The following is a 23,635-nucleotide window of genomic DNA, read 5'->3' as shown; positions in this document are numbered from 1 at the left end:
CCTTCCTTCCTTCTTTCCTTCCTTCTTTCTTTCCTCTCCCACTTGGCAAAAATGGCTTAACATTATCCTGCAAAAGCCATAGAGATGCTTTGTATCAAATAAGCTAAATCAAAGAAAATTGCATCCTATACCATAGTTCAGTTCCTCAGTTCCTTTTCTATCCATCACTGACAATATTTATTCCACGGGAATTTCACCAGAACCAGACACTTACTTATTACCATAATGATGGTCATTGCAAACTCTGAGATAATCATTCTCAGATGAAAAAAATATGATTAATTTGGAAGAAGAGGGTGTAAAATTGTAGCAGAGGAAAAGAGAATTCCTTTGAATTGAGGGGAAACAGTACACATGGAAGAACATGTGAATGATCTGTGATTTCACCAGTGAAGAATACTCCTATTACCTCACCCCAATGAATATGGCAACCACTCAAAGACTTAGTACGCAAGCCTGAATTGAGTTGCTTGAAGCAAACAGATGTTAAGTTACTTGCCCAAAGTCACACATCTAATAAAAATCAGAGACCATCTTTAAACCCAGTTCTTCCTGATTCCACACCCAGCATCCTATCCAGAAGGCCACAATACTTCATATCTAAACAAACAGGTAGTGATTGAAGAAGACTGAGAATGAGGATGCAAATTCCTTTGATAAAGTACAATGAATTTGCTATGTGAATTAAAAAAAATAAGAACCCTGCCCAAAGAACCACTAGAAATTTGAAACTTTAGAGGCTAGAATTCAAATGTGTTGAAATGTGTTGAAACACTTTAAATCTTCTTAATGAACTATTTGAATCAACTGATATTTTAAGGTTGATTGATACAAGACTTCAATGGAACAGGATCAAAGATGAGAAAATTTGAAAAAAATCCTAGAAATTTTGTTTTCCATTGCTTCAGTAAACAGAAAGTCACCAACTTTTCTTTGCTGTTGAAGTCCTCAACATGTCAGATTTTACCCAGGTAGGCAGTTTGAATATACATACATACATTTATACATACATACAGAGAGAGACAGCAAGAGAGAAAGAGTGTGTGAGTGTCTGTGTGAGAGAGAGAGAGAGAGATTGGGAAAAACTACTTTCTTTATATTGGAAATTGTTGAAACTGATTTTTTTAACTTAATTATGAATAGACCTGTGAGGAAATGAAGGAAATGTAGGCCACAGTAACATGTAATGCCTGAATCATTGACTTGTCAGCATGGTATGAATACTACCTCTGACACTTAGTTGTTTGACTATGGCCAAATTACATAACCTCTCTGAGCCTCAGTTTTTTCATCTGTAAAATGGGGATAATAATCAACCCATCAATTTATTTATTTATTTATTTATTCAGGCAATTGGGGTTAAGTGACTTGCCCAGGGTCACATAGCTAGTAAATGTCAAGTGTTCGGTCTGAGGCTGGATTTGAACTCAGGTCCTCCTGACTTCAGGGAAGGTGCTCTATCCACTGCACCACCTAGCTACCCCCTAAATTCATCCAATATTAACAAGCCCCACTTGTAGCCCATGGATATACCTAGCTGCCTGTGTTCTCCTCACTTTTACCTTTCACTATCATTAGGAGGGAGAGTCAAAATCCTCACAGACTAATCTGTCTCTATTTCCTGGTCTGTGTGGGACATAGTTCTTGAACTGAGCTTTGAAGGAAGCTAGGGATTTTAGGAGGAGCAAGCACATTCTAGACACAAGATCAAAGGTGCAGAGATAGGGAATGGAGTGTCCTATGTGTGGAATAGGATGAAGGTCATTTGGCTGAACCATGAAGCGTGTGCAGGGGAGTAACGTACAGTACAACTAGAAATGAAGATTGACTCTAGAGTTTGAAGAGCTTTCAATCCTAGTCTAAGAAGTTTGTATTTGTTCTTAGAGAGTAGGGTGAGTAATCTAAGAATAAGGCAGTATAATACAGTGTGCTGGACTTGAATTCAGAGGACCTAGTTCTGATTCTCAGCTCTTTCACTTACTATCTTTGTGACAATGCTCCAGTCATTTAACTTCTCTGGATTTATTTCAGTTCCCCACCCATAAAATGAGGTCATTGGACTAGGTGGCCTCTGATATCCTTTGTGAGCTCTAAACCTATGATCATGTAATACTATGATAATAGGGAGCCATTGTAGTTATTGAGCAGGGGAGTGACACAGTCAGCTTTCTGCATTAGAAAAATCACTTTAGCAGTTGTGAGGAGGAGGGGAAAGATTTGGGGTAGGAGTGGAATGGAATAACATTTATTAAGTGCCTACTGTGTAACCAGCATTGCGCTAAGCGCTTTATAATATTATTTGATCCTCACAACAACCCTAGGAGGTAGGTATTATTATTATTCCCATTTTACAGTTGAGGAAAGACAAAGGGTATGTGATATGCTCAGGTCACATATCCAGTAGATGTCTGAGGCTGGATTTGAACTAAGGTCTTTCTGACTCCAGGACTCTCTATCCACTGTGACACCAGGGGAACCCATTTAGGAGACTAATACCATAGTCCAGGCATGGGGTGATGAAGGCCTGAAAAAGGGTAGTTATGGTATTAATGAAAAGAAGGGATAAATGTGAGAGATATTGCAGAGGTAAAAATTGAAGGTTGACAATCGATTGGAAATTTGGTATATGGGAGAGTAAGGTGTTGACAATGACTCTGAGGTTGTAAATGTGAGTTTCTGGAAGGTTGGTGGTGTCCATGGTAGAAATAGAGAAGTTCAAAAGAAGGGAGGGCTGGGGAGAGGGAGAGAAGGGAAGATAGGGAAGATAATGAATTAGTGTGTGTGTGTGTGCTTTTAAAAAATTGATTTTAAACTTAAATAAACAATAAGAAAAGAAGAAACATTATAAACATAAATACAAAATGAGAAAAAAGAACAATTACATGTGCACAGCAGAATGTGAGGGGATTCAAAATACACATCAATAAATTTCCATTTCAAGAAAGACTTTATAATAAATACTACTTTGTTTTCTGAGCTGTCCACCTTTTCTTTGCTTCCTTGTAAGTTTTCTTTGGTTCTCTGCTGTGCACGTTTACTTTGTTCTTTCCCCCCCTTCCTCTCCCCCTCCCCCAATAAGGCTACAATTAAGAGCAGGTATACCCATACACACATATATTTTTATATGTATATATACATACATATATACACAGATGTACACACAAACATATATACACACACATACATACCTACACTTATATGCACATATATGTACTTAGATTTATACATATACATATACATACAAATATATGTATATAGATATATACATTCAAATGCATACCTACAAATACCCTTACATACACTTACTTACACACATATATACTTAGATATCTATAATCATACTCATATATATAGACATATATATCCATATGCATCCATGAAAAACTGTACTATATTTGTTTGTCCTGTTTCTCTGAGGGTGATTAATGTCTTCCTTCATAGGTCCAAGTCTTTCCATATTTTTCTAAGTCCACCAACTCATCATTTTTTATCCTACAGCAATATTCCAGCCTTTTAAGTTCTAGTTATTTTAAATAGTCTAATCTAAAACAATATTGATTAATATGGCTGATATATAGTGTAGTTTCCCTATCTTTCTCTTTTGATTAAATCTATTTGAACTTTAATTTTGTCTGAGATCTTGATTACTACCCCTGCTTTTTTTCCCTAACAAATTCTACTCCTGATCTTTATTTTATGTTTGTGTGGATCTCTTACTTTCTAGCCCTTCTGCTTCCTTTACTTTACTTCTACCTGCTACCTTGCCCTCCTATTATTTAACCAACGCCCCCACTAAAGATCCCTCTCTTATCCTCTCCCCGCTCCCTATCCCCTTAGCCTTTTATTTCTTTCTGAATTTAGAAGACTTTTATACCTTTCTATATATATATATGTATTGTTCTCTCTTTAACCCATTCCCGATGAGAGCAGGGTTCCACAACTACCAGCCCTCCTCCATCTAATTCCTCTGTGTCAGTTCTTCCTTTAGCACCTCATTTGTATAAGATAATTTCTCTTTTTTACCTTTTCCTAAATGGTTTTACTTTTTAGTATTACCTCATACTCAGCTCAACCCCAATCTTTCTTTCAAACTACCCAATTACTAACAACAATCTTAGACATACAATTTACATTACCTCATATAAAAAGTAAACAGTCTGTCCTTTTGAGTCCCTTGTAATTAGTCTTTGATGTATACCTTATATTTCTCTTGGATCTTGTATGCCAAATTTTCTATTGATTTCAAGTATTATTGCAACAAAATCTTGAAAGTATGGCAATTCATTAAATGTCCATTTCTTTTTCATTCATGATTATGCTTAACTTTGCTGGGTATGATATTTTTAGCCACAGCCCTAGTTCTTTTGCCCTTTGATATATAGTGTTCCAGGACCTGAAGTCTTTTGGTGTAGCTGCTGCTATATCTTGTATAATTCTAACTGTGGCTCTGCCATATTTGAATTTTATTTTTCTTGTTGCTTGTAATGCTTGTAAGCTGGGGGTTTTGGAATCTAGCTATGATATTCCTGTAGGTTTTCCTCATAGGATCTCTTTCAGGTGGTGATCATTTCTATTTCTACTTTCCCCTCTTGTTCTAACACTTCAGGACAATTTTCTTTAATTATTTCTTATATTATTGTATCATGATTCTTTTTTTGATCATAGATTTCAGGTAGTCTGGTTATTCTTATGTTTTCTCTTCTTGATGTTCTCCAGATCAGTTGTTTTTCTTATGAGATGTTTCACTTTCTATTTTTTCATTCTTCATATTTTGTTTTGTTATGTCTTGGTCTCATAACTTTGCTGGTTTCCCCTTGCCCAATTCTAATTTTCAAAGAGTCATTTTCTTCCTTAAGATTCTGGATCTCCTTTTCTAGTTGATTGACTTTCTTTTCATAATCTTGTCTTCCTTGACTTGTTCTTATTTTTTTAAATTTTTCCTCAATCTCTCTCATATGACTTTTAAAGTCCTTTTTAAGTTCTTCTATGGATTGTTTTTGGGCAGGTGACCATTTGATGTTACTATTTGGGGTAGGAGAGGCTTTTTTTTTTTTTTGCTTGAGTATCCTCCTGTGAAGATGAATCTTGGTATTCTCTATTCCTATAGTAACTTTCTGTGGTTAGGTTCTTTCTCCTTTGCCTGCTCATTAAAAAAAAAAAATTTATAGCAGCTTGTTATTGTAATCAACTCTAGTCCTGTGGTATGGGGGATGGTGTCTCTGGCCTCAGATCCTCCTTCAATTCTCCTCTCTGACCTGGAACCGAAATCAAGAACGCTGCCGTCCTGTAAGTGCCCACAGCAAGCAGCATCCCCATCATACTGCTTCTGCATTCACTGGGCATGTCATGTGCTGGTTCCTTCTGGCCCAGCACCCTATCTCAGCAGTACAGCTGGGCCTGGTGTCCCTTATCATCAGAGGTTCCTTCAATCTTCCCCTGCTATGATGCCCGACTTTCTACACTGTCTATGAGGTGAAAATTCCAGTGGCTGAGATTAAGGCTACCTCCCAACCGAGCTAGCCCCAGGGTTTGTTGCTTGCTATTTCAGAGGAAATAGTCTGGAGGGATTTGCACTTTGCAGGGCCCAAACCTCAGATCTTCTCTGGTTGTCCCAGGAGGATCAATACTCTGCCCCAAATCTTGTTTATTTTTTCTGCTCTATATTAGTCCTGAGGTGTTATTTTGTCTTATTTGTGGAGGAAATCTGGAGAGCTCGGAATTTTCTGATTTACTCCACCATCTTCCCATAATCCTCTAGATTATGAGTTCTAGAGAGATAATGCATCATGGAAATATATTAAATTGTTGAAAGATAATAATGCCTCCAGTAACTCTCTTATAGGATTGTAAAGGACAAATAAAATCATGTCAGTGAAACACTGGACAATTTGCCTATTTGCAAATTATCCCTAGAGATTGGCAGAGGCTCTGCAAAGAAAAGCCATCATAATCACTTAAAGATAATTGGCAAGTTAGTTGGACTCTTTGCTAATCAGATAGAGATTACAGCCACACTCTAAATGAATACACCTGCCAGTATGTGAAGACTGCCTGACCCAGACAATGACTCAGAAACAGCCTTTTCAAGTGAAGACTGTGTGCTATACAGTTGTGTTGCTGCTTTGTATGATATTTTGAAGACTTACTGAGCTATTAGTGCTTTAATTCTGCTTGCCATTGTGCTCTGAATAGATGCTAACATAGGAGATGTTGATTTGGCTAGTGTCCTTTGCTCACTGCTCTGCCTATTAAAAGAACTCTGATTGGGGTAGCTGAAAATAGACAAGAGTTGCTAGTGGTGACTTATCTCTTTAAGAACTGAGGAAAAGCTGTGAAAAGTTAACTGTCATTAACTCCCACAACCCAGGTCCTTCACTTCTGTGTCTGCTGTTATCAGGAGTTTCAATATGATTTTACTCAACAACTCATTAAATTATTTCTATTTCCTATTTTGGTTTAACATAAAAACTATAATCATAACTGCATTGTGAAGCATGTCTGTATATCAAATGTGTGCAGAGGGAGGATAAATGGATGATGACAGTGACTAGTTAGAATATATAGAACTAACTTCCTACACTCAAAGACAGACTAAAAAGCCCCTAGCAAAACTGAGCCTTATAGTAGACTCTGGGAGGAGTTGGGTGGGGGGTGGGGAGGAGAGGACTCAACTCTACCAAAGCTAGTTGCTTCAGATACTTTTTTTCCCTTTGTTTGTTCCATACAGATTAAAGAAATCCTTTCTCCCAAGAGGTGGAGTTGAGGTTGTTGACTAAAGGGAAAGATAGGTGCAGACCCACCAGCATGCTTTTGCAAGTGAAGTGAGGAAGGCCTGCACCAAAGTGGTGACTGTGTCAGAGAAGAGAAGGGGCCATATAGGAGATATGTAAAGGTCAAATCACCAGGCCTTGGCAACACATTCTGATTGAGAGGTGAGGGATAGTGAGGAATCCAGGAGATTCCTAGGAGGAATGGGAAGATGATATTGCCCTCTACTGTAAAAGAGAAGTAAGGTCTGGAGGGTTTAAGGAGAAAGATCATGAGCTCTATTTTGGACATATTGAGTTTAAGATGTTTTTTGGACAAGTGTGAGATGTCTGAAATGCATCTAGAGATGGTGATTGGAGATCAGCAGAGTTTGGGACATGATTGGTAAATCAGAGAATCTTCAGCGTTGAGATGGTAATTACATCCAAGGGAGCCGATGAGATCATCAAGTGAAGGAGTATAGCTGGAGAAGAGGAGGGTACAAGACAGAAGCCTGAGCAATGCCAGCCACTAGAGAGGATCCAGCAATGGGTTCAGAGAAGGAGTGATCAGACAGACAGGGAGAGAACCAGGAGAGAATGCATCCTGAAAACCTAGAAAGAAGAGAGTTTCCAGGGGAAGAGAGTGATCAACAATGTCAAAGACTGAAGAGAAGTCAAGGAGAAAAAAGGATTAAGAAAAGGCTCTTGAATTTGGGAGTTAAGAGATCATTAGTAAGCCTGGAGAGAGCAGTTTCAGCAGATTGATGAAGTCGGAAGCCACACTATAAGAGAGAAGCCACATTGTAATAAGGGAGCCAGAGGAGAGAAAAGGGAGGCACTTTTCAAGGAGTTTTACTACAAAGGGCAGAAAAAATTTAGTGGGGATTTTAGGATCAATAATATAATAGTTACAAGCATTTATATAGTGCTTTAAGGTTTGCAAAGCAATCTACAATTCTTTTTCTCATTTTGTCCTCACAACAACTCTGGGAGGTGGGTGTTATCCCAGTCACTTCTGAGATAAGGAAACTGAGGCAGACAGTGGTAAGTGACTTGTCCAGGGTCATATAGCTAATATGTATCCTAGGCTGAATTTTAACTCAGGTCTTACCACTCATAAAGCCGCCTTATTAATAAACAAAAGTGTTGATTTTTTCAAAGAAAAAAGTAATGAAGAGTTGGGAGACTATGGAATAGTCTATGATGGAAGGACACCACAGGATTCACTAAGTGTGTATTCTGTGAATTATCAGACTCATTTAACTACTCAAAAATTCCTGACAGAATCCAGTATTTGGAAATTAGACTTCTTTAAGAAAGCCCATTGAGGAGGAAGACTTTTTTTTTTTAAATTGTAGTTTTAGTGTGTAAAGGGGGCCAACTCAGCATAGGATTTGAGAAGCACACTTAGACCTGTATTGGTACCCTCATATATAGGGAAACTGAGGCAAGACTCACCATCAGAAATAGATGTATTATTTGTAAGTGAGGCTGAATCCGTATTTTTGATGCCAGGAATGCAAGCCTTCTATGTATGTAGAGAGGGCTAGATCCCTTAAGCCATCCAAAGAGGCACAACTTATGCTGAGTGTCAGGGCTAGGCCCCCTGCACCACACAGAGAAGCATCAGTGAGAGTAACGGTTAAGACTACAGTTAGTCATGTCATAAAAGAATTTCATCATTGGCCTAAATTAGGAATTTTCTTAGGAGAGGACCAACATATGTCCTTTTAGAGAACAACCACAGGAAACCTGGACAAAAATGAGTGTCAGTAGGTTTATGGAATCTGAGCGATTCTGGCACAGAAAGGAGGAATGGGTTAATGGTGAGCCTCAGGACAAAGTGGAAACAGAGTGGGTGCCCATCAAATCGAGAAGGGCTGAACAAAGTGTGGCATATGAACATAAGGGGATGTTGTGGTACCAAAAGAAGTCATGAAAGGGAGTAAAGGGAGAACTGATGTGGAGTGAAGTGAGCAGAGCCAGGAGAACAATTTATACAGTAACTACAACATTGCAAAGAAAAACAAGCAAAAGATTTAAGGATTATGATCATCAATACAATGACTGATCACAAATCCTAAAGACTTATATGAATCATACTTCCCACCTCTTGGCAGATAGATGGACTAGAGGGGCAGAATGAACTTTGATGAGAAATCTTGGTATTCATGAGACACACAAGTTAAATCTATGGAAAGCTACTCCACACTTACTTGTGCAGAGATTGGGCAATTTGTCTATTTACAAAATAGCCTCAGAGAATGGAAGGGGCCCCAGTAAAAGACAAAGCAACTACTTATTGATTATGAGTGAATTAATAGATTCCCATTTGAGCAAGTGGAGACTAAGGACACTTTCCTCAGAGGACCCTAAGCAAAAGAAATCACTTACTAGTTGGGCAAAGACTTTTTGAACCACTCAATAGCTCAGATGTAGACCTTTCAAGGTGAAGAAAACTACTGTCTGTCTGAAAACAGTTCGAATAAAGGAAGAGAGGGCTGATCCAAAAGGCAGCAACTTTCCTGCCTGGAATATCATCGGTACCCAGATTATAGACACAGTCCATAGAACATAGTAATATTTAGCCAACCTGGGCTTTCCACAAACACAGGCTTGGGAATTCAGGACTAGAGTTCTGATGAGGACTGTGTTCAGTTCATACTATCAACTAGCTCAGATATAAGGGCAGAGAGGTCAGCAGGCCACAGGATGGCTAGGGTCTATTAGATGAATTATACGACTAATTTATTTTTTAAAATTTATTTTATTTTTTAATTTATGGAATAAGACTAGCATTTCCATAATGTAGTATAATAATAAGATGATTACACATGACACTTCAAGTCTATTATGTACAACTTGCTATTCCTTTTAAATATATAAGGTAATCTAGTAAATTTTTTCTTTTTTTTTCTTCTTTTCCCCCAGTCCCACCCTAGAGATGGCTACTGTCAGACACAAAGAGATGTGTGTATACATATATACATACATATATGTAAAATTATTCTATACATACTTCTATTTATCAGGTCTTTCTCTGTATGCAGATAGTGTCTTTCTTCATGTTTCCTTTATTTTTAACGTGTACTTACAATACTCGTCCCTCAAAGTTGCTCTTAAAACAATATTGTTGCTATTGTATACAACAACCAATTTATGATAGTTCAGGTGACACTGGTAATATGATAGCACAGGTAGCTGAATTGCATTTTATTTATACATATATTAATTATTTCATGCTTTGGGTATGTTCAGTCAATAAACATTTAATTGCTTACTTAATAAATACTTAATAATCAAGCCAAGGACTTTACTAAATGCTGTGTTTACAAAGAAGGGTAAAAGAGAGTCTTTGTTCTCAAGGAGCTCTTAGTCTAATGGAGAGACAACATGTAAACAACTATGTACAAACAAGCTATAGACAAGATATATTGTGGATACCTTCTATTATAGGAAGCCTATTTTCATCATCCTAGTTGCTAATACCCTGCCCTCGGAAATTACTTTTAACGCAAATGTAGTTTGTATTCAATTTTCTAGTAATTACCATTACTAGAAGTGCAGATGCCTCCTTGGAAGCACGGACTTTCATTTTTGTCTTTGTATTCCCAGGTTCTAGCTTACAGACTTCTTGTTGAAATGAATCAAATTAAATTGCCAATAAATGCCCCTGCCTTACTTCAAAACTCTGTTTAAAACTTACCTTATTTGTGAAATTCAGCTAGACTAAACACACCAGGCTCATCACTGCTACCTCTCCTCCACCCAATATAACCAATGCCAATAACTCCCTTTGCATCTAAGTATAATGAAGAAAAAAAAACAACCTAATGAATGGTTATGACTACATAGGTATAGAATTATGTTATTCATACTGACATGGACCAAGGATCCTTGTAGGTAGGGATGTCAGGACAATTTCTTAACTCTCTTCCCACTTTGAGAAGTTGAAATTTTTTTTAAATGAATTTTTTTTTTATAAAAAATATGCCTTGGAAAATGCGGAGATGTGTGATGTGGTGTGGAGAGAAAACACTCGATTTAGTATCAAAGGACCTGAGTTCAAATCCTGAATCTTCTATCTACTACTTGTGTGACCTAGGGCAAGTCACCACCCTCTAGGCCCATTTCCTTACCTTTAAAATGAAGAGTATTCAGGACTTCTCAACTTTTAAGGTCCGGCTGATTCATCCTTCAACCAGTTCTACTCCCTGAGTTCCTCATATTTGCCTCTCTCTGAGCTCTCTTTCTCTTTCAGGAGACAAAGCTGTTTCTCAAGTCCTCCCTGCCTACTCCCAAAGGAATGTCATTCCACTTGCAACCTAGTTGTAGTTATTTGGAGAGGGATCTTCCACCTCAATGGCCTTATCTACTGATCCTACTATTAACCTCTAAGAGTGCATCAACTGGTAAGGTGTTTTACTGCATCCATTCCATTTAGCAACACAAAACAATTTCTATTGCAGAAAAAAAAATATGAGGGTAGAATCTGAACTGATTAAACACGGGTCCAATTTTTTCAATACTGTTTGCAAACTGAGAAGTGCATACTTTGGAAAATTTCAAAATGGCTCCTCATTGGTTGCCAGGAACCATGCTAGTTTTCAAGTGTTTCATTTTTCTCCCTTAGTTCTCATTCCCTTTTTTATAAGTTGGGTCATTGTTAATATTGGCAGAGTATATCATGTGTCCAATCTATTTTTTCATGCCAAGTGCCAGGAGAAATTGATAAGGTTCTGCCATGACTTTCCATTAAGGAGTATAGGGACAGGTACCATCCACATCATTAGAAGTTCTTTGTCTGTTAAGCTCAGATCATCTTTTTTGAATGCTTCCCAGCCATTCCCTATCTTGTCCTAAAATTACCCAATCTGCCTCTCCCCAAACTCTTCTCCCCACAACACAATGCAAAGTATAAAGTACAAAGACCAAATTAAAATGTGCATATGTCATTTATTTTAGAGTATTTTTTAAATTCATGAAATACAGTGTAAAAGTACAACAAAGGTACTGTGACCATTTAGATTAGAGATAATCAGATTATTTACATGTGTGTATGTATATATACAAAGTGCAGATAAATACAGAAACACTACAAAATAAACAAAAAATGCATTATGATAATTTACTGGAGTACTTTTTGTTTTCTCACATACCATATTACAGTTTGTCATTTTAATAAATGGCTGTAGAGAAATTCCTAGGACTGAAATATAGTATCTAAACATCTATTAAAACTGATTAAAACTCTAGTACCTCCAAAATAAAAACTATAAATAGGATTCTGAATTGGAAACCCTGTCATCTTCCCTGCCAAACCCTGACCTTGCATTTGCAAAGGTTTCACCTCAGAGTTTAAGATCAGTTTTGCAGTCTTAGACACCAGTAGCTAAGGATTACTGCTGACCCCGAGTATAATGTGCAGGAAGTATTATGACAATCTGTGGAAGTTGGTGTGGTACGTTCAATTAGGGAGGAAGCACTGTGGAAGATAGAAAAAGTAGATATATAACCCCTGACATGGGGCCACATACGGGGGAAATCCCATTAATTTGGGGGACATTAAAAACTATAAAGCAAAATTGAGCTCTCTTTATAACTCAAAGGGAAAGCCTCTTTTAGAAACAAAGGCAACTATGATTTCTGTTATGTAACTGCCCAAAGTTTGCCAATGAAGTCAAAAGGAGAAGGGAGATGTCTAACTCAGCTACAATATAGGTGGCTTTTAATAGCTGCAGTGGCTCACACTATAGAAAGAATAAATTCATTGAAATGAAAATCCTTTTGCAGCAACTGCTAGGAGGAGAGAAACGATTAGATACTTAGAATAGAAAATTACCTGTTGTTCGAAACACGTTGGTACAAGCGCAACCTGCATTTTTCTCTGCAGCTCAAGATATTAGTCATACAAAACTAACCTCAAAGAGGGGCAAGGAAAATTGGTCATTGTTGTGCTCTAATCATATGTGTGTGTGTGTATGTATGTATGTATGTATGTATGTATGTATGTATGTGTGTGTGTGTGTGTGTGTGTGTGTTTGGAAGAAATTTTCCACAAAATGGCTTTCAAAGATTTGGCTAAGTTGTTCAAATCATTTCTGCCTTTCATTCTGAGATAATGCCCCTAACATATTAATTTTGGCATAATTTACTGAGAGAGAGAGAGACAGAGAGAGACAGAGAGAAAAGAACATCTAACAACCTTGTATAAAAACAGCCATAATGATGTTTTCTTCAAAAGCTCTTGTGTATATCTGAATGTTCATAGGTTCTTGTGAAGCTACTAGCAAAGAAAATCCATTGTTTTCAGTATTAGGACGTTTCATGTAGTGATTAGGTCAGGTGTGCAATGGTTAATGTCCACAAGGAATGTGGTCACAGGTACCAGGTACCACTGATTTGGACATTAGTGCACATCAATCACTTAATGTGCCTGGGCCTTGTTATATGTCTTTAATAGAAAAGTCTAGACGCTTGTTTGTTTTTTTTTAAAGATGAGTATGAATTCATTTGGGGAGACTTATGGTTTGAGGAACCATCCATCTAAAAGTCAGTTTATGGTTACCATAGGTAAGTTTCAAATATAGTTGTGAAACCAAAGTACCAAAAGTAAATGTATACTGTCTACAGATAAGAATTGGGTTCTACAGCTTCTGTGCCGATAAAATATAATTATGTGATTAGATACTTTTGGGGCCATGCATTCTGTAAAATCATTCTGAGGTTACACCCATAGTCAGAGTTCTATGTCTTTGTCACCAAGCACCATGAACACTATAGAGGGGGAGTGTGTCACAGAAGTAAAAGGATGGCTTTCAGGGATAACACTAGTATTTCTCTAAAACTTAAATATCTGAAATTAAATAATAGTCTATAATATAAGAAAAAAAAACATATAGTATCTTTATTTTCTTTAGTTTAAGAGGGATTAATGGTGAGTATTTTTCTCCCTGGCTTCTACAAAGGGGTAGGGATAGGATAAGAAAACAGTAGGAACCAGATAAGAAAGGATACAGACTATCAAGAAATCTAATTTGGTTAATGATAACCATTTCACTTCTAGGAACACAGAACAGTCAGACAGGGCATACCTAAGGAACAAAAACACTTGCAACAAACTCGCAGAGAAAGCAGTCAGCTATCTTTTGGCTAAAGATAAGACTCTAGGCAAAGATAAGACTGACTTTGGACATTCTTCTTTCACAAAATACAGTAATATTTTGGACTACTTGTTAGTTCTACTGAATTACACTTTCAGGGTGTAGTGACATAAGAAAAACAGCTACATGTAGGAAAGATACACAGTTTGCATAGACACACTTTTCACATGTCATAAATGAGTTATCATAATATATAACACATGCCAATTTCACACTGATTACTAGGCAACCAATAGTTGTTATGGTTAAACCACAAAGCATTTACAAAAACTGAAAAATACAATTTTATTGTAGTCACATACTGCCTCTGCTTATAAGTGAGATGTTTTTCAAATTCTATTAAAATTACTTCCTGGATCATCAATTTTGCCACTACATTATCACTGGTCCAGATCCATTACTTCATTGGTATAGGGCGGAGGTGTCACCCACATGTCCCATAATACTCCTGAGTGCAGCTCAACCAGATTAAAATGTAATTGGGATGTTTTCAACAAAATAAAAAGGCAATAGAACATAGATAATGTGTTTTTCTAAGTCAGTAAGCAGCCCAAGGGGATTGTTATGTACATATAACCCTGTTTCTAGTGTAGGGAACCCACTGGTATAGGGAACTCCAATTTTATCATTATAGGGAACTCTGGGGAAAACTCCCCAAACATGTATATTGGCAGCTATAACTTACAGTCAGAAAGTTGACTGAGACATGGAGGTTAAGAGATGCACCTGTGGTTAGGTGGCCACTATGTGTCAAGAGGCAGGACCTGAAACCAGGTATTCCAGACTTCAAGGTTACTCTACGCCTGGCTGCCTCCATATTACTATTTCTTGTTCTATAATTTTCAGATTTCCCTGATATTCAGAGTCATACAATACATGTAGACTTGCTCTTAAGACACTTTAGTCTCTTACAACACAGCTTTGGAAAATAGGTCTGATTTTGTGAGCAATAAAGATGAAGAAAGTTCAACTGCTGGGACAAAGCAACAAGGTTGAAATCTCTAAGGTGTGGCATATTATGAATAAGCACATTATGTCTATAAAATAGTTAGAAAAATGTACAGAGAAATAAGAGTAGCAAAAACTCCATTAGCAAGAAAGAAACCTAGCTGCAACCTTTTGCCTGGTAGTATAGTGACCCTCATACAAACCAAGTTCAAAAATGACCCATTAAGCCATACTACACTGCAATTATATTACAATGAATTTGAATATGATGACATTTGGTTTGTGTTTAAAATCAAAAGTAGGCTGAGATTTCTTGACTGAGCAACAGACACATTTCAGTTCTGAGTCTCTTATTAAAGGAAAGATGGCCTTTTGGGGGGGGGAACTAACCCACTCAAAGAGATTTTCTTACATTATGGGAAATGTATGTTCAAAAAAGATTTTCACACGTTACTTTTAAGTGAAACAAAAGAGAAAACCCAAGACTAGGTTTTGGCAAATGAAGGAAGGGCTATAAAATGTAAGTATGTCATGCATGACTAAAGTATATCATAAACATGCAAGAATATCACTAGGATTAAAACTTTTGATTCAGGTCATGATTCTGGTAAGATATTTAATACACAGGGAAATAATTATAATTGTTATTGAAATTATTATTCCAGAAAATGAGCAAAGAATACATTACAAACGCTGCTCTCATCAGAAAGGTGCTATAAGGAAAAACTTGATATAGGGCAGACAGAGCAACAGTAGATGTCAGTAACACAGAGTTAAGAGTCCCTGCATGGTTAGCAAGAGGCTATAGGCAAATGAGCAAATGAACCCAAATGGTATTCATGTACTTACATGGATTCCTTACAAGGAATATAATGTTATTAATGCTGATGTTAGTGTTATTAAACAAGATGCAGGATTTAGTGCAAAAAGGGATTTTATCATTTTACAAATGAGGTAACAAAGTCCCAGAGGGGTTCAAATGCTTACGTTCCCCAATGTAAGACAACTCAGAACCAGGATTAGAAGCTAGGTCTTCTGACTCCTAGTCCCATGATGTCTCAGCAATTATTTGTTTTATAAAACACTGCCAGCACTGATTCTTGTAATATTATAAAACCATTCTGTCTGTGGCATTCATCTTTTACCAGACATATTTGTTTTCCAGCCATGAATATTTTGTCTCCTGTTTGTCTCTTTCTCTCTTTTCAATTCTAAACCTTTATTCCATTTTTAACTTTAAAAGTCTAAGTACTTTTTGGCATAGCTTTTCTGCAGTTGAGTATATTTTATCCTGTTTGCCTTAGGAAAGTCACTTTACAACAGACCGAGATCACCAATTATAATACACAGTGAGACCCACACAGTCAACACCTTATTATCTTTGCCTGTGGGAAGTATTGATATTGCCAGCAAAACAACAGGGCAAATCCACCAAGCTTGACTGGGGTCATGGCCTTATTCCCTGCTTCCATGAGTCAGCTGGGTAGAAGGATCCTTGAGATATCTCTCCATAGTGAAGAGAAGAGCTCTAAGAACCAACATATAGCTGTCAGCAAGGACAACCATTTCTGCAAAACAAGAGGCAATTGTATGCTTCATAAGGTGCTAGATATCTAATGCTAAACTTGATAAGCCAATAGTTTCCTTTCTAATTTGTACTCATTGACAATTCAATACAATCCTCAAGAAAATAAAGCTTACAAACAAAATGATAGGAAAGATTACCAAGCCCCAGATATTACTCTAGTCCAAGAGAGATGGAAGAAGCTAAGATAACCCAATTTAAACAGTATACAGCTTTATATTTCTTTTTCAGTTCAGTATAATCTTTAGAATATATAGCTTGCCCATCTAATGTCTTCACAGAAGACCTGTGTCATCTGTAGAAAAAAACTCAGAAAAAATAACTCCAATAGTCATAAGGCATTTTGAAATCTTGTAGTAATGTTATGTGGCATCTGGGTCTGTGTTTTTACATTGTGTGTTCATATATAATTGACTTATATTGTGTATTCACATATAATTGGTGTTTTATTGGCTTCAGAATTGTTTCTGTGAAGAGCCCGTATCATACCTCAAGCAAGATATAAATAAATTTTTTATAATTATATTTATACAAAGGGATAAAAATCTAGAAGTAAAGGAAATATCCATTAAGAAAAATTTATTGAGTGCCTACTACGTGCAACACACTAAGATAAATTCCAAGATAAATAAGACAAAGTCCCTATTCTCAAGGGTCTTTTGGTAGTAAAATAGATAAAAATAAGAAGCTGTTGGGAGAGAATAATCACATTCTGGATGGGTTAAGGTTTAATCAGTGTATAACCTAATTTGGCCTCATTTACATAGACAACACACATTATTGCATATGAACATTATCATCTCCTCAGATAACAAATAAACATAAAGTGATGTTGCAAATCTATTTCCTTGAAATGTTAAGGACCAGCAAAAATTGAAGTACAAAGAAAAGTAAACTCAATAACTTTTTTTTCAAAGGGAAAAAAATATACAATTTAAATTATATTATGACACATGATTTCTAGATACTTCAGGGAGCAGTGGGTTAGGGATGAATATATTTGGTCAGGACTCCCAAAAATCTTGTAGCAGTTTCTTGGGCTATAAGTTGCCTGAACTGGATGACCAAATCAGTATTTCTATTTCCAATTCTGCCATTGTTATGTTTGCTTTTTTTTTTTTTAAAAAGGTACATGGTTTCTCTTGATCAAAAAGCAAGTCATTTAAATAGAGTGCTAGTTTGAAAAGACAGGCCAACGATTTAAATCCATTTTGTTTCAATGACAGGGGAGCTGTACAAACTGCCAGTAAAGAACTTGACAGAAATCGACCATTTTCATCGAGTGGGCTGATCCCCGTATCTGTGTCAGATAAAATCATAGCACTTATTATTATTATTCTTGTTACCATGGATACCATGAAGATACTGCCATCCACTAACTCAAATTAGAGGAAGACAACATAATTTTCTGGAACTAGTCCTGTTTTGCCTTCATAAGTTGCTTTTAACCATCCAGGTTCCACTGATGGGTAGACTGCAAAGCAAAGACAAACACAGTACAATTTACAATCAGTCATTATCTGGGAGAAAGCATTTAAATCCCTATCCGGTTTTGGGACATTTTCAAACTGACCATCATGTCATGGGCTAATCAGAGTTGAGAGGGGCCTCAAGGAGAATCAGTGAAGAATGAAATGGACTCTCAGCATTGGAAGGCATTTCACAGCCCATCTAGGGAAACCCAAACTTGATTGAGAATCTCCCTGACAACATGTCCAACCGGTCGGTGGTCATCTAATTCCTGCTTGGAGGCTTCTAGTAAAGGCAGCCCAACTGTATCCAGGGCAGCTCAGTCCCCTTCTGGAGAGCCTTGGTCTTCATTCCAGTAAGGGGGAACCGGCTTCTTGCTGTGTCCCCCCAGTGTTCTCAGTTCTGTCCTCTGGGGCCAAGGACAAGAAAACGAATCCCTCTTCCCCATGACAGCCTTTCAGATACTTATAGAAGGGAATCATGTCTGTTTTCCAGGCTAAACATCTACAGTTCACTCAACAACTGATCCCTGTGCTGCTTAATCTTGATGCCCTTTAAGTGCCCTGATCACCCTACCCCGGACACCCTCCGGCTTATCAATGCACTTCCTAAAATGTGGTGCATAGAACTCAATAAAATATTCCCCCAGCAGTGGAGTGGGGATGCGTCTGACCAGAAAAACTACAGTGAGATGGTCACCTCTTGAACACTGGATTATGACTCTCTTAGGCTAATATTGCATTAGCTTTTTTGACTGCAATATCACTTTTTTTACATGAAAACTTTTCTGATCCCACCAGTTTCCAAGTGCCTCCCTTAACCCCCCAACTGCCTTATATTAATTTTGCGTATTCATATATATGCACATAGGTATATAATATGCATATGTATACATACCATATGTATACATACACACACACACATATGCACTTCCCTGATAAAATATAATCTACTTGAGGGTAAAGATTGTTTTAGTTTTGTCTTTGTATCCCCAGTGCCTGTCACAGTGCCTCATATACAGAAGGCACTTAATAAATGCTTGCTAAATGATCTTGAACTAATAGTACTTTAAAATTTCCATATCTTTTTTAGATAAATTGCTAGCTAGCCATTCCCAACACAGAACTTGTCAAGTTGATTTATTAAACCCAAGGTTTTTGTCAAAAACCAGTCATTTGAATAGACTATCAGCTTACTTAACTTTATTTTACTTCAATGATAGCAGATGAAAAAATGGAAAAGCATTTCTTAAGTGCTTACTATGTTCCAGGCACTATGTTAAGTACTGGAGATGCAATTAATAAAATAAGACTGTCCCTCCTGTCTGTCAAGGAGCTACATTCTAATTGGAAGGGATAACACAGAGAAAGGAGTGCAGCTATAAGTGAGATAGAAAGCTCTGGTAGCTCTTGGGTGCAGCTACAGGTCAGACAGTAAAGCCCACGTAGCCAGAGAGTGCAGCAGCAGGCTACATAGGAAGATCTGCTGGTCCTCTATCTGACTGGAAGGATTACAGTTGTTGACTCTCTACCCATTCAAGCAATATTAATGGTCATATCCTACTTGTCCCACAGAGGGCTGGAGTAGAGAAGGGGATCAAGGTTCTTTTCCTTGGTAGTGGTGATGGGAGGTCAGTTTCCATCTGGGAGGGGAAGAAAGGAAGGTGCTAGTGGAGGACAAGTTGGGGGGATGGCATGAATACTGGCTAACATGGACTTTTCATTTGTAACTCTCTTTAGTAACTTTGTAGCAATGAGATTTAATGAAGTTTTTGTTGGCATTCAGTGAAAGGAAATAGTTTGTGTTTTTAAAAATTTGAGTAATCTCAGATGGAAAGTTAATTCAAGAGCCTCATTTGAGAGTTATAGTCAGAACATCTGATATTGAGCATCTGCTCTACTGGGACTTCCAAACGTGGGATTTGCATCTCAGGAAAGTTAGAAGATGGAAGGGGTAGGTATCACCATTTCTCCTGCTCCTGCTAAGATCTCTGCTGCTTATATATCTCTTTCATGTTCACATTATTAGATTCAGTCCAATGATATAATCTGTCACAATCTTTTTTGGAACCTGTCACCTAAAATATTAATTACCCCTTTTAGCTTTGTGTCATCTGCCACCTATCCATACAGAAACAGCTGGGCTTGGTGTCAGAAGTCCTGAGTTCAAATCTCTCCTCAAATCCTTACTGACCATGTGACCCAGGGCAAGTCATTTAACCTATGTCTGCCTCAGTTTCCTCATCTGTAAAATGTGAAAAATAATAGCAACTGATTTCCAGTGCCGTGAAGATAAAATGAGACAATACTCAGTAATAAACACACACACACGTATTATATATTTTTATATGTGTATATGTATATACACATACATATATACGAGATACAAAAAATGCTCTATAAATGCTAGCTATTATAATCTATGCCTTCATTGAAGTCACTTATAAAAGGGTTGAAGAGCATAGGGTCAATGGCAGGTCTCATGAGCATTTCAGTACAAACTTCCCTCCAAGTTGAATCTACCAATTTCATTTTCCTAAAGAAGCAGCTAAATCTTGGGGGAGGGGTGTTAAGTGATTTGCCCAAGCTCATACGTCTAGTTAATGGTGGACATGGAACTAAAATCAGGTCACCTGACTCCCACTAAGGTATCTTTTCACTCCGTCCCACTGGATTCTTTATCTTAAATACAATCATCAAAACCAACAATCAAAAATCATTTATTTGTGTGTGGAGCACTGGGCTAGGTAAGGGGCAGGGAAAGGAGGAAAGCAAAACACTATTGCAGACATGGACTCTACCCTCCTAGAGCTTGTAGTCTGGGAAAAATATGTGAATAGACAAATTCAATGAAAATATGTTGAACTGAACAGAATTAAATATATTGCTTACCATTGGAAAATATTGCCCCTTGTGGGAAGGAGAGTTCATGACTGTGCTCAGCTTTACAGGAATACATGGCTTTAGCTTGGCTAAAACATTAGAAGAAAAATTGGTGCACATCAGAGAACATCAATTAAAGCGCATTTACATTTAAAACAATTTTTAAACATGCTATTGTTTTGCTAAACTTTAGTTATTACTCCACATAATCACTTATCTGACATATGTACAGATATACACATACACATATGATACCATGCATGATGGTCAGGAAGAACTGAGTTCAACTTTTGCCACTGACACATACAGTTGAGTGACCGACAAGTCATTTAGCATCTCGGTAAACCAGGCAATACTCTAAGAATAAAATTTACAGACTAGTCCCCATGATTGTAAGTGCAGAAAATTTACACATAGGAAAAATCATAGATCCAAACCAAAAGAGGCCTCCTCCCCAATATAAACAGAAACAGTCCATGTACATGTCTATGTCTATGTATATGTATATATGTATATGTAAGCATATTCCAATATATACATGTGACAAATGAAAAACCCTGAGAGACAGTTTCTGAGTAATTAATAATCAATTTTATTAAGCTAGCTGGCAATCAATAAATTGATGGTCAGTGGTTTTTCTTACAAAAGACATGGAGAGGCTGAAAGCCTCAAATAATCCTTGAAAGAGAATTCCCTTGACAACTGAAAATCAACCCTGATTGGTAGACATGTAATGAGGAGGTGGGATAGAAGTCTTTGGCTCCTCCTGCTGAGAACATGGCTTGATCATGAGACTTAGCCACTGCCAGCAATCTGGAAAGGAGAATACATCTCTATCCAGACCACCCTGGTTGATTTTCTCCTTCCTGAGCTAGGTCACCATAAACTCTGATGGAAGGGTACAAGGTCAGGTACAAGGCTCTTCTCTTCAGGGTAAGAACTAGTGCAGACTGGATTCTGTTTATATCTAAACAAAAGTAAGATATCCTAGTTGGGTGGGGTCTTGTCCAAAATAGAAGAATTTGGATTCACATGTGAATCCAAAGAATTCAGTCAAACAGCCACACTTTAGGACCTAGAGGGCCACATGTGGCCTCGAGGCCACAGGTTCCCCACCCCTGTAGAAGAACATGTTCCTTGAGGGCTAGGACAATCTCATCAATCAATCACATCCTTGAAAGACTGGCTTTTTGCTGGAGTTGGATCCTAAGTGAGGAAATAAAGTAGAAAAGCCTGGATCCTACTTTAATAATTGGTTATTAATACAATAGTAAAATAATATTTCCTCTCACATATATACATATGCTTAGATGTATATGTGTGTGTTTGCGTGTATGTGCACATACACATATACATACACTTTAGAAAAGAAAATGAGGTAAACATGGCATATACAGTTTGTGAATAGAAAGAAGACGACTTTTTATATAAAGTCAATATCAGATGTTCTGACCATAACTCTCAAATGAGGCTGAGTTAACTTTCTATCTGAGATTACTCAAATTTTTAAAAACACAAACTATTTCCTTTCACTGAATGCCAACAAAAACTTCATTAAATCTCACTGCTACAAAGTTACTAAAGATAGTTACAAATGAAAAGTCCATGTCAGCCAGTATTCACCTATAAAAATTATGGAGTAGAGATACAATTAATATATTATAATTTCAATTACAAACACAAATTTAAGCATTTCCATGAATTTCTCACAAGCCATTTTCATTAGAATATTTCATACTTTTAACGTATGAACTAATTGATTTTAGGACATACTGGGAAGACACACACACACACACACACACACACACGAATGTGCACACATTTCCCCCCCTAATGTCTCAAGTATACATAGGGAAAATACTTGCCAAGTCTTTAAACTTTTCAATGTGAGACCCGGGAGGTAGTAATTTTCTCCTTCTAATATCTTCAGTTACAGGTATTAGCTTTGGTTAGATCTCTGATGATACAATGCAGATTTTGTAAAGATGAAGTTTTTCACCCCTAGTGCTAATGCTTTGTCACTGGTTTTGGTCTATCCAAGAGGATGGGGAAAATAATACTATCCTCTATTGTAGGACTCTTAGGAAGATTCTAATTGTCCTTTGAAAAATACTTTGCACATCCTCATTGATACATAGAAGGCAGCTCTGAAAGCTCTCTCTCTTTTAATGATATCTAACCTATAGGAAAGGATTTTTTTACAACATAATCCATACTTCATTTTTTAGTCCTAGCTTCAAATTTTATTTAATGAAAGGTAAACTCAGGGGTATGTTGGAGCTACTCTGAATTAGTGGGAGAGCTAATAATTACAATTTTAGTGTGAGCATTTATTATACCTTCGAAACTGGCAAATGCTACAAGTCAGGACCTTAATTTGTTAATTATCTAGACTTATACAGAAAATGTTAATAACGGATATTGACCTTAAAGATGTGTCCTGTGTACATTTTCCATTTCCTTGCTTCCCCCTACCCCCACCACCTACCTACATACAGCCAGTTATTAAATATTTATTAGCGTACCACTAGATAATTGTTCAGGAAATCTGAGCTGGATAGCATGCAAAATTTGCAAGACTTTTCTTACTTTGAAAAGAATTTGTAGATGCTTGCCCACTACAAGTCCCATTTCTTTTGATTTTCCTTATAGCTTTAGCACTATTACATCACTCAGCTCTAGACCAGGGATGCTCAGAGCAATGGTATGGCCCACAAACTTTTATGACTATGAAACGTAGTAGCCATAAAATGGTGTACCTAATTTTTTAAATGAATTTAAATATGTAAAATGCACCTCAATGTGTGTCTTGTAGAATTCTGCTGTGTACTCTGGGGG

General features: G+C 37.1%; 1 protein-coding gene across 3 annotated transcripts in view; it reads right to left on the bottom strand.

Annotated features, from left to right (window-relative positions):
• Positions 1 to 17,150: 17,150 nt before the first annotated feature.
• Positions 17,151 to 23,635, bottom strand: part of ARHGAP42 (Rho GTPase activating protein 42) — a 383,988-nt gene continuing 377,503 nt past the window's right edge. For all 3 annotated transcript variants that reach the window (XM_027849544.1, XM_027849543.1, XM_027849545.1), the window contains 2 exons: positions 20,807 to 20,886; positions 17,151 to 17,919 (listed from right to left, as the gene is read on the bottom strand). In XM_027849544.1, the coding sequence (XP_027705345.1) occupies positions 17,831 to 17,919; positions 20,807 to 20,886 (169 nt within the window). In that variant the 3' untranslated portion in view covers positions 17,151 to 17,830. The remainder of the gene's footprint in view (positions 17,920 to 20,806; positions 20,887 to 23,635) is intronic.

This window comes from Vombatus ursinus, unplaced genomic scaffold (genome assembly GCF_900497805.2).
Source record: "Vombatus ursinus unplaced genomic scaffold, bare-nosed wombat genome assembly UNPS02007612.1, whole genome shotgun sequence".
Lineage (NCBI taxonomy): Eukaryota > Metazoa > Chordata > Mammalia > Diprotodontia > Vombatidae > Vombatus > Vombatus ursinus.
Note: the sequence above shows the minus strand (reverse complement) of the source record. Positions and strands in the feature narration are given on the sequence as shown.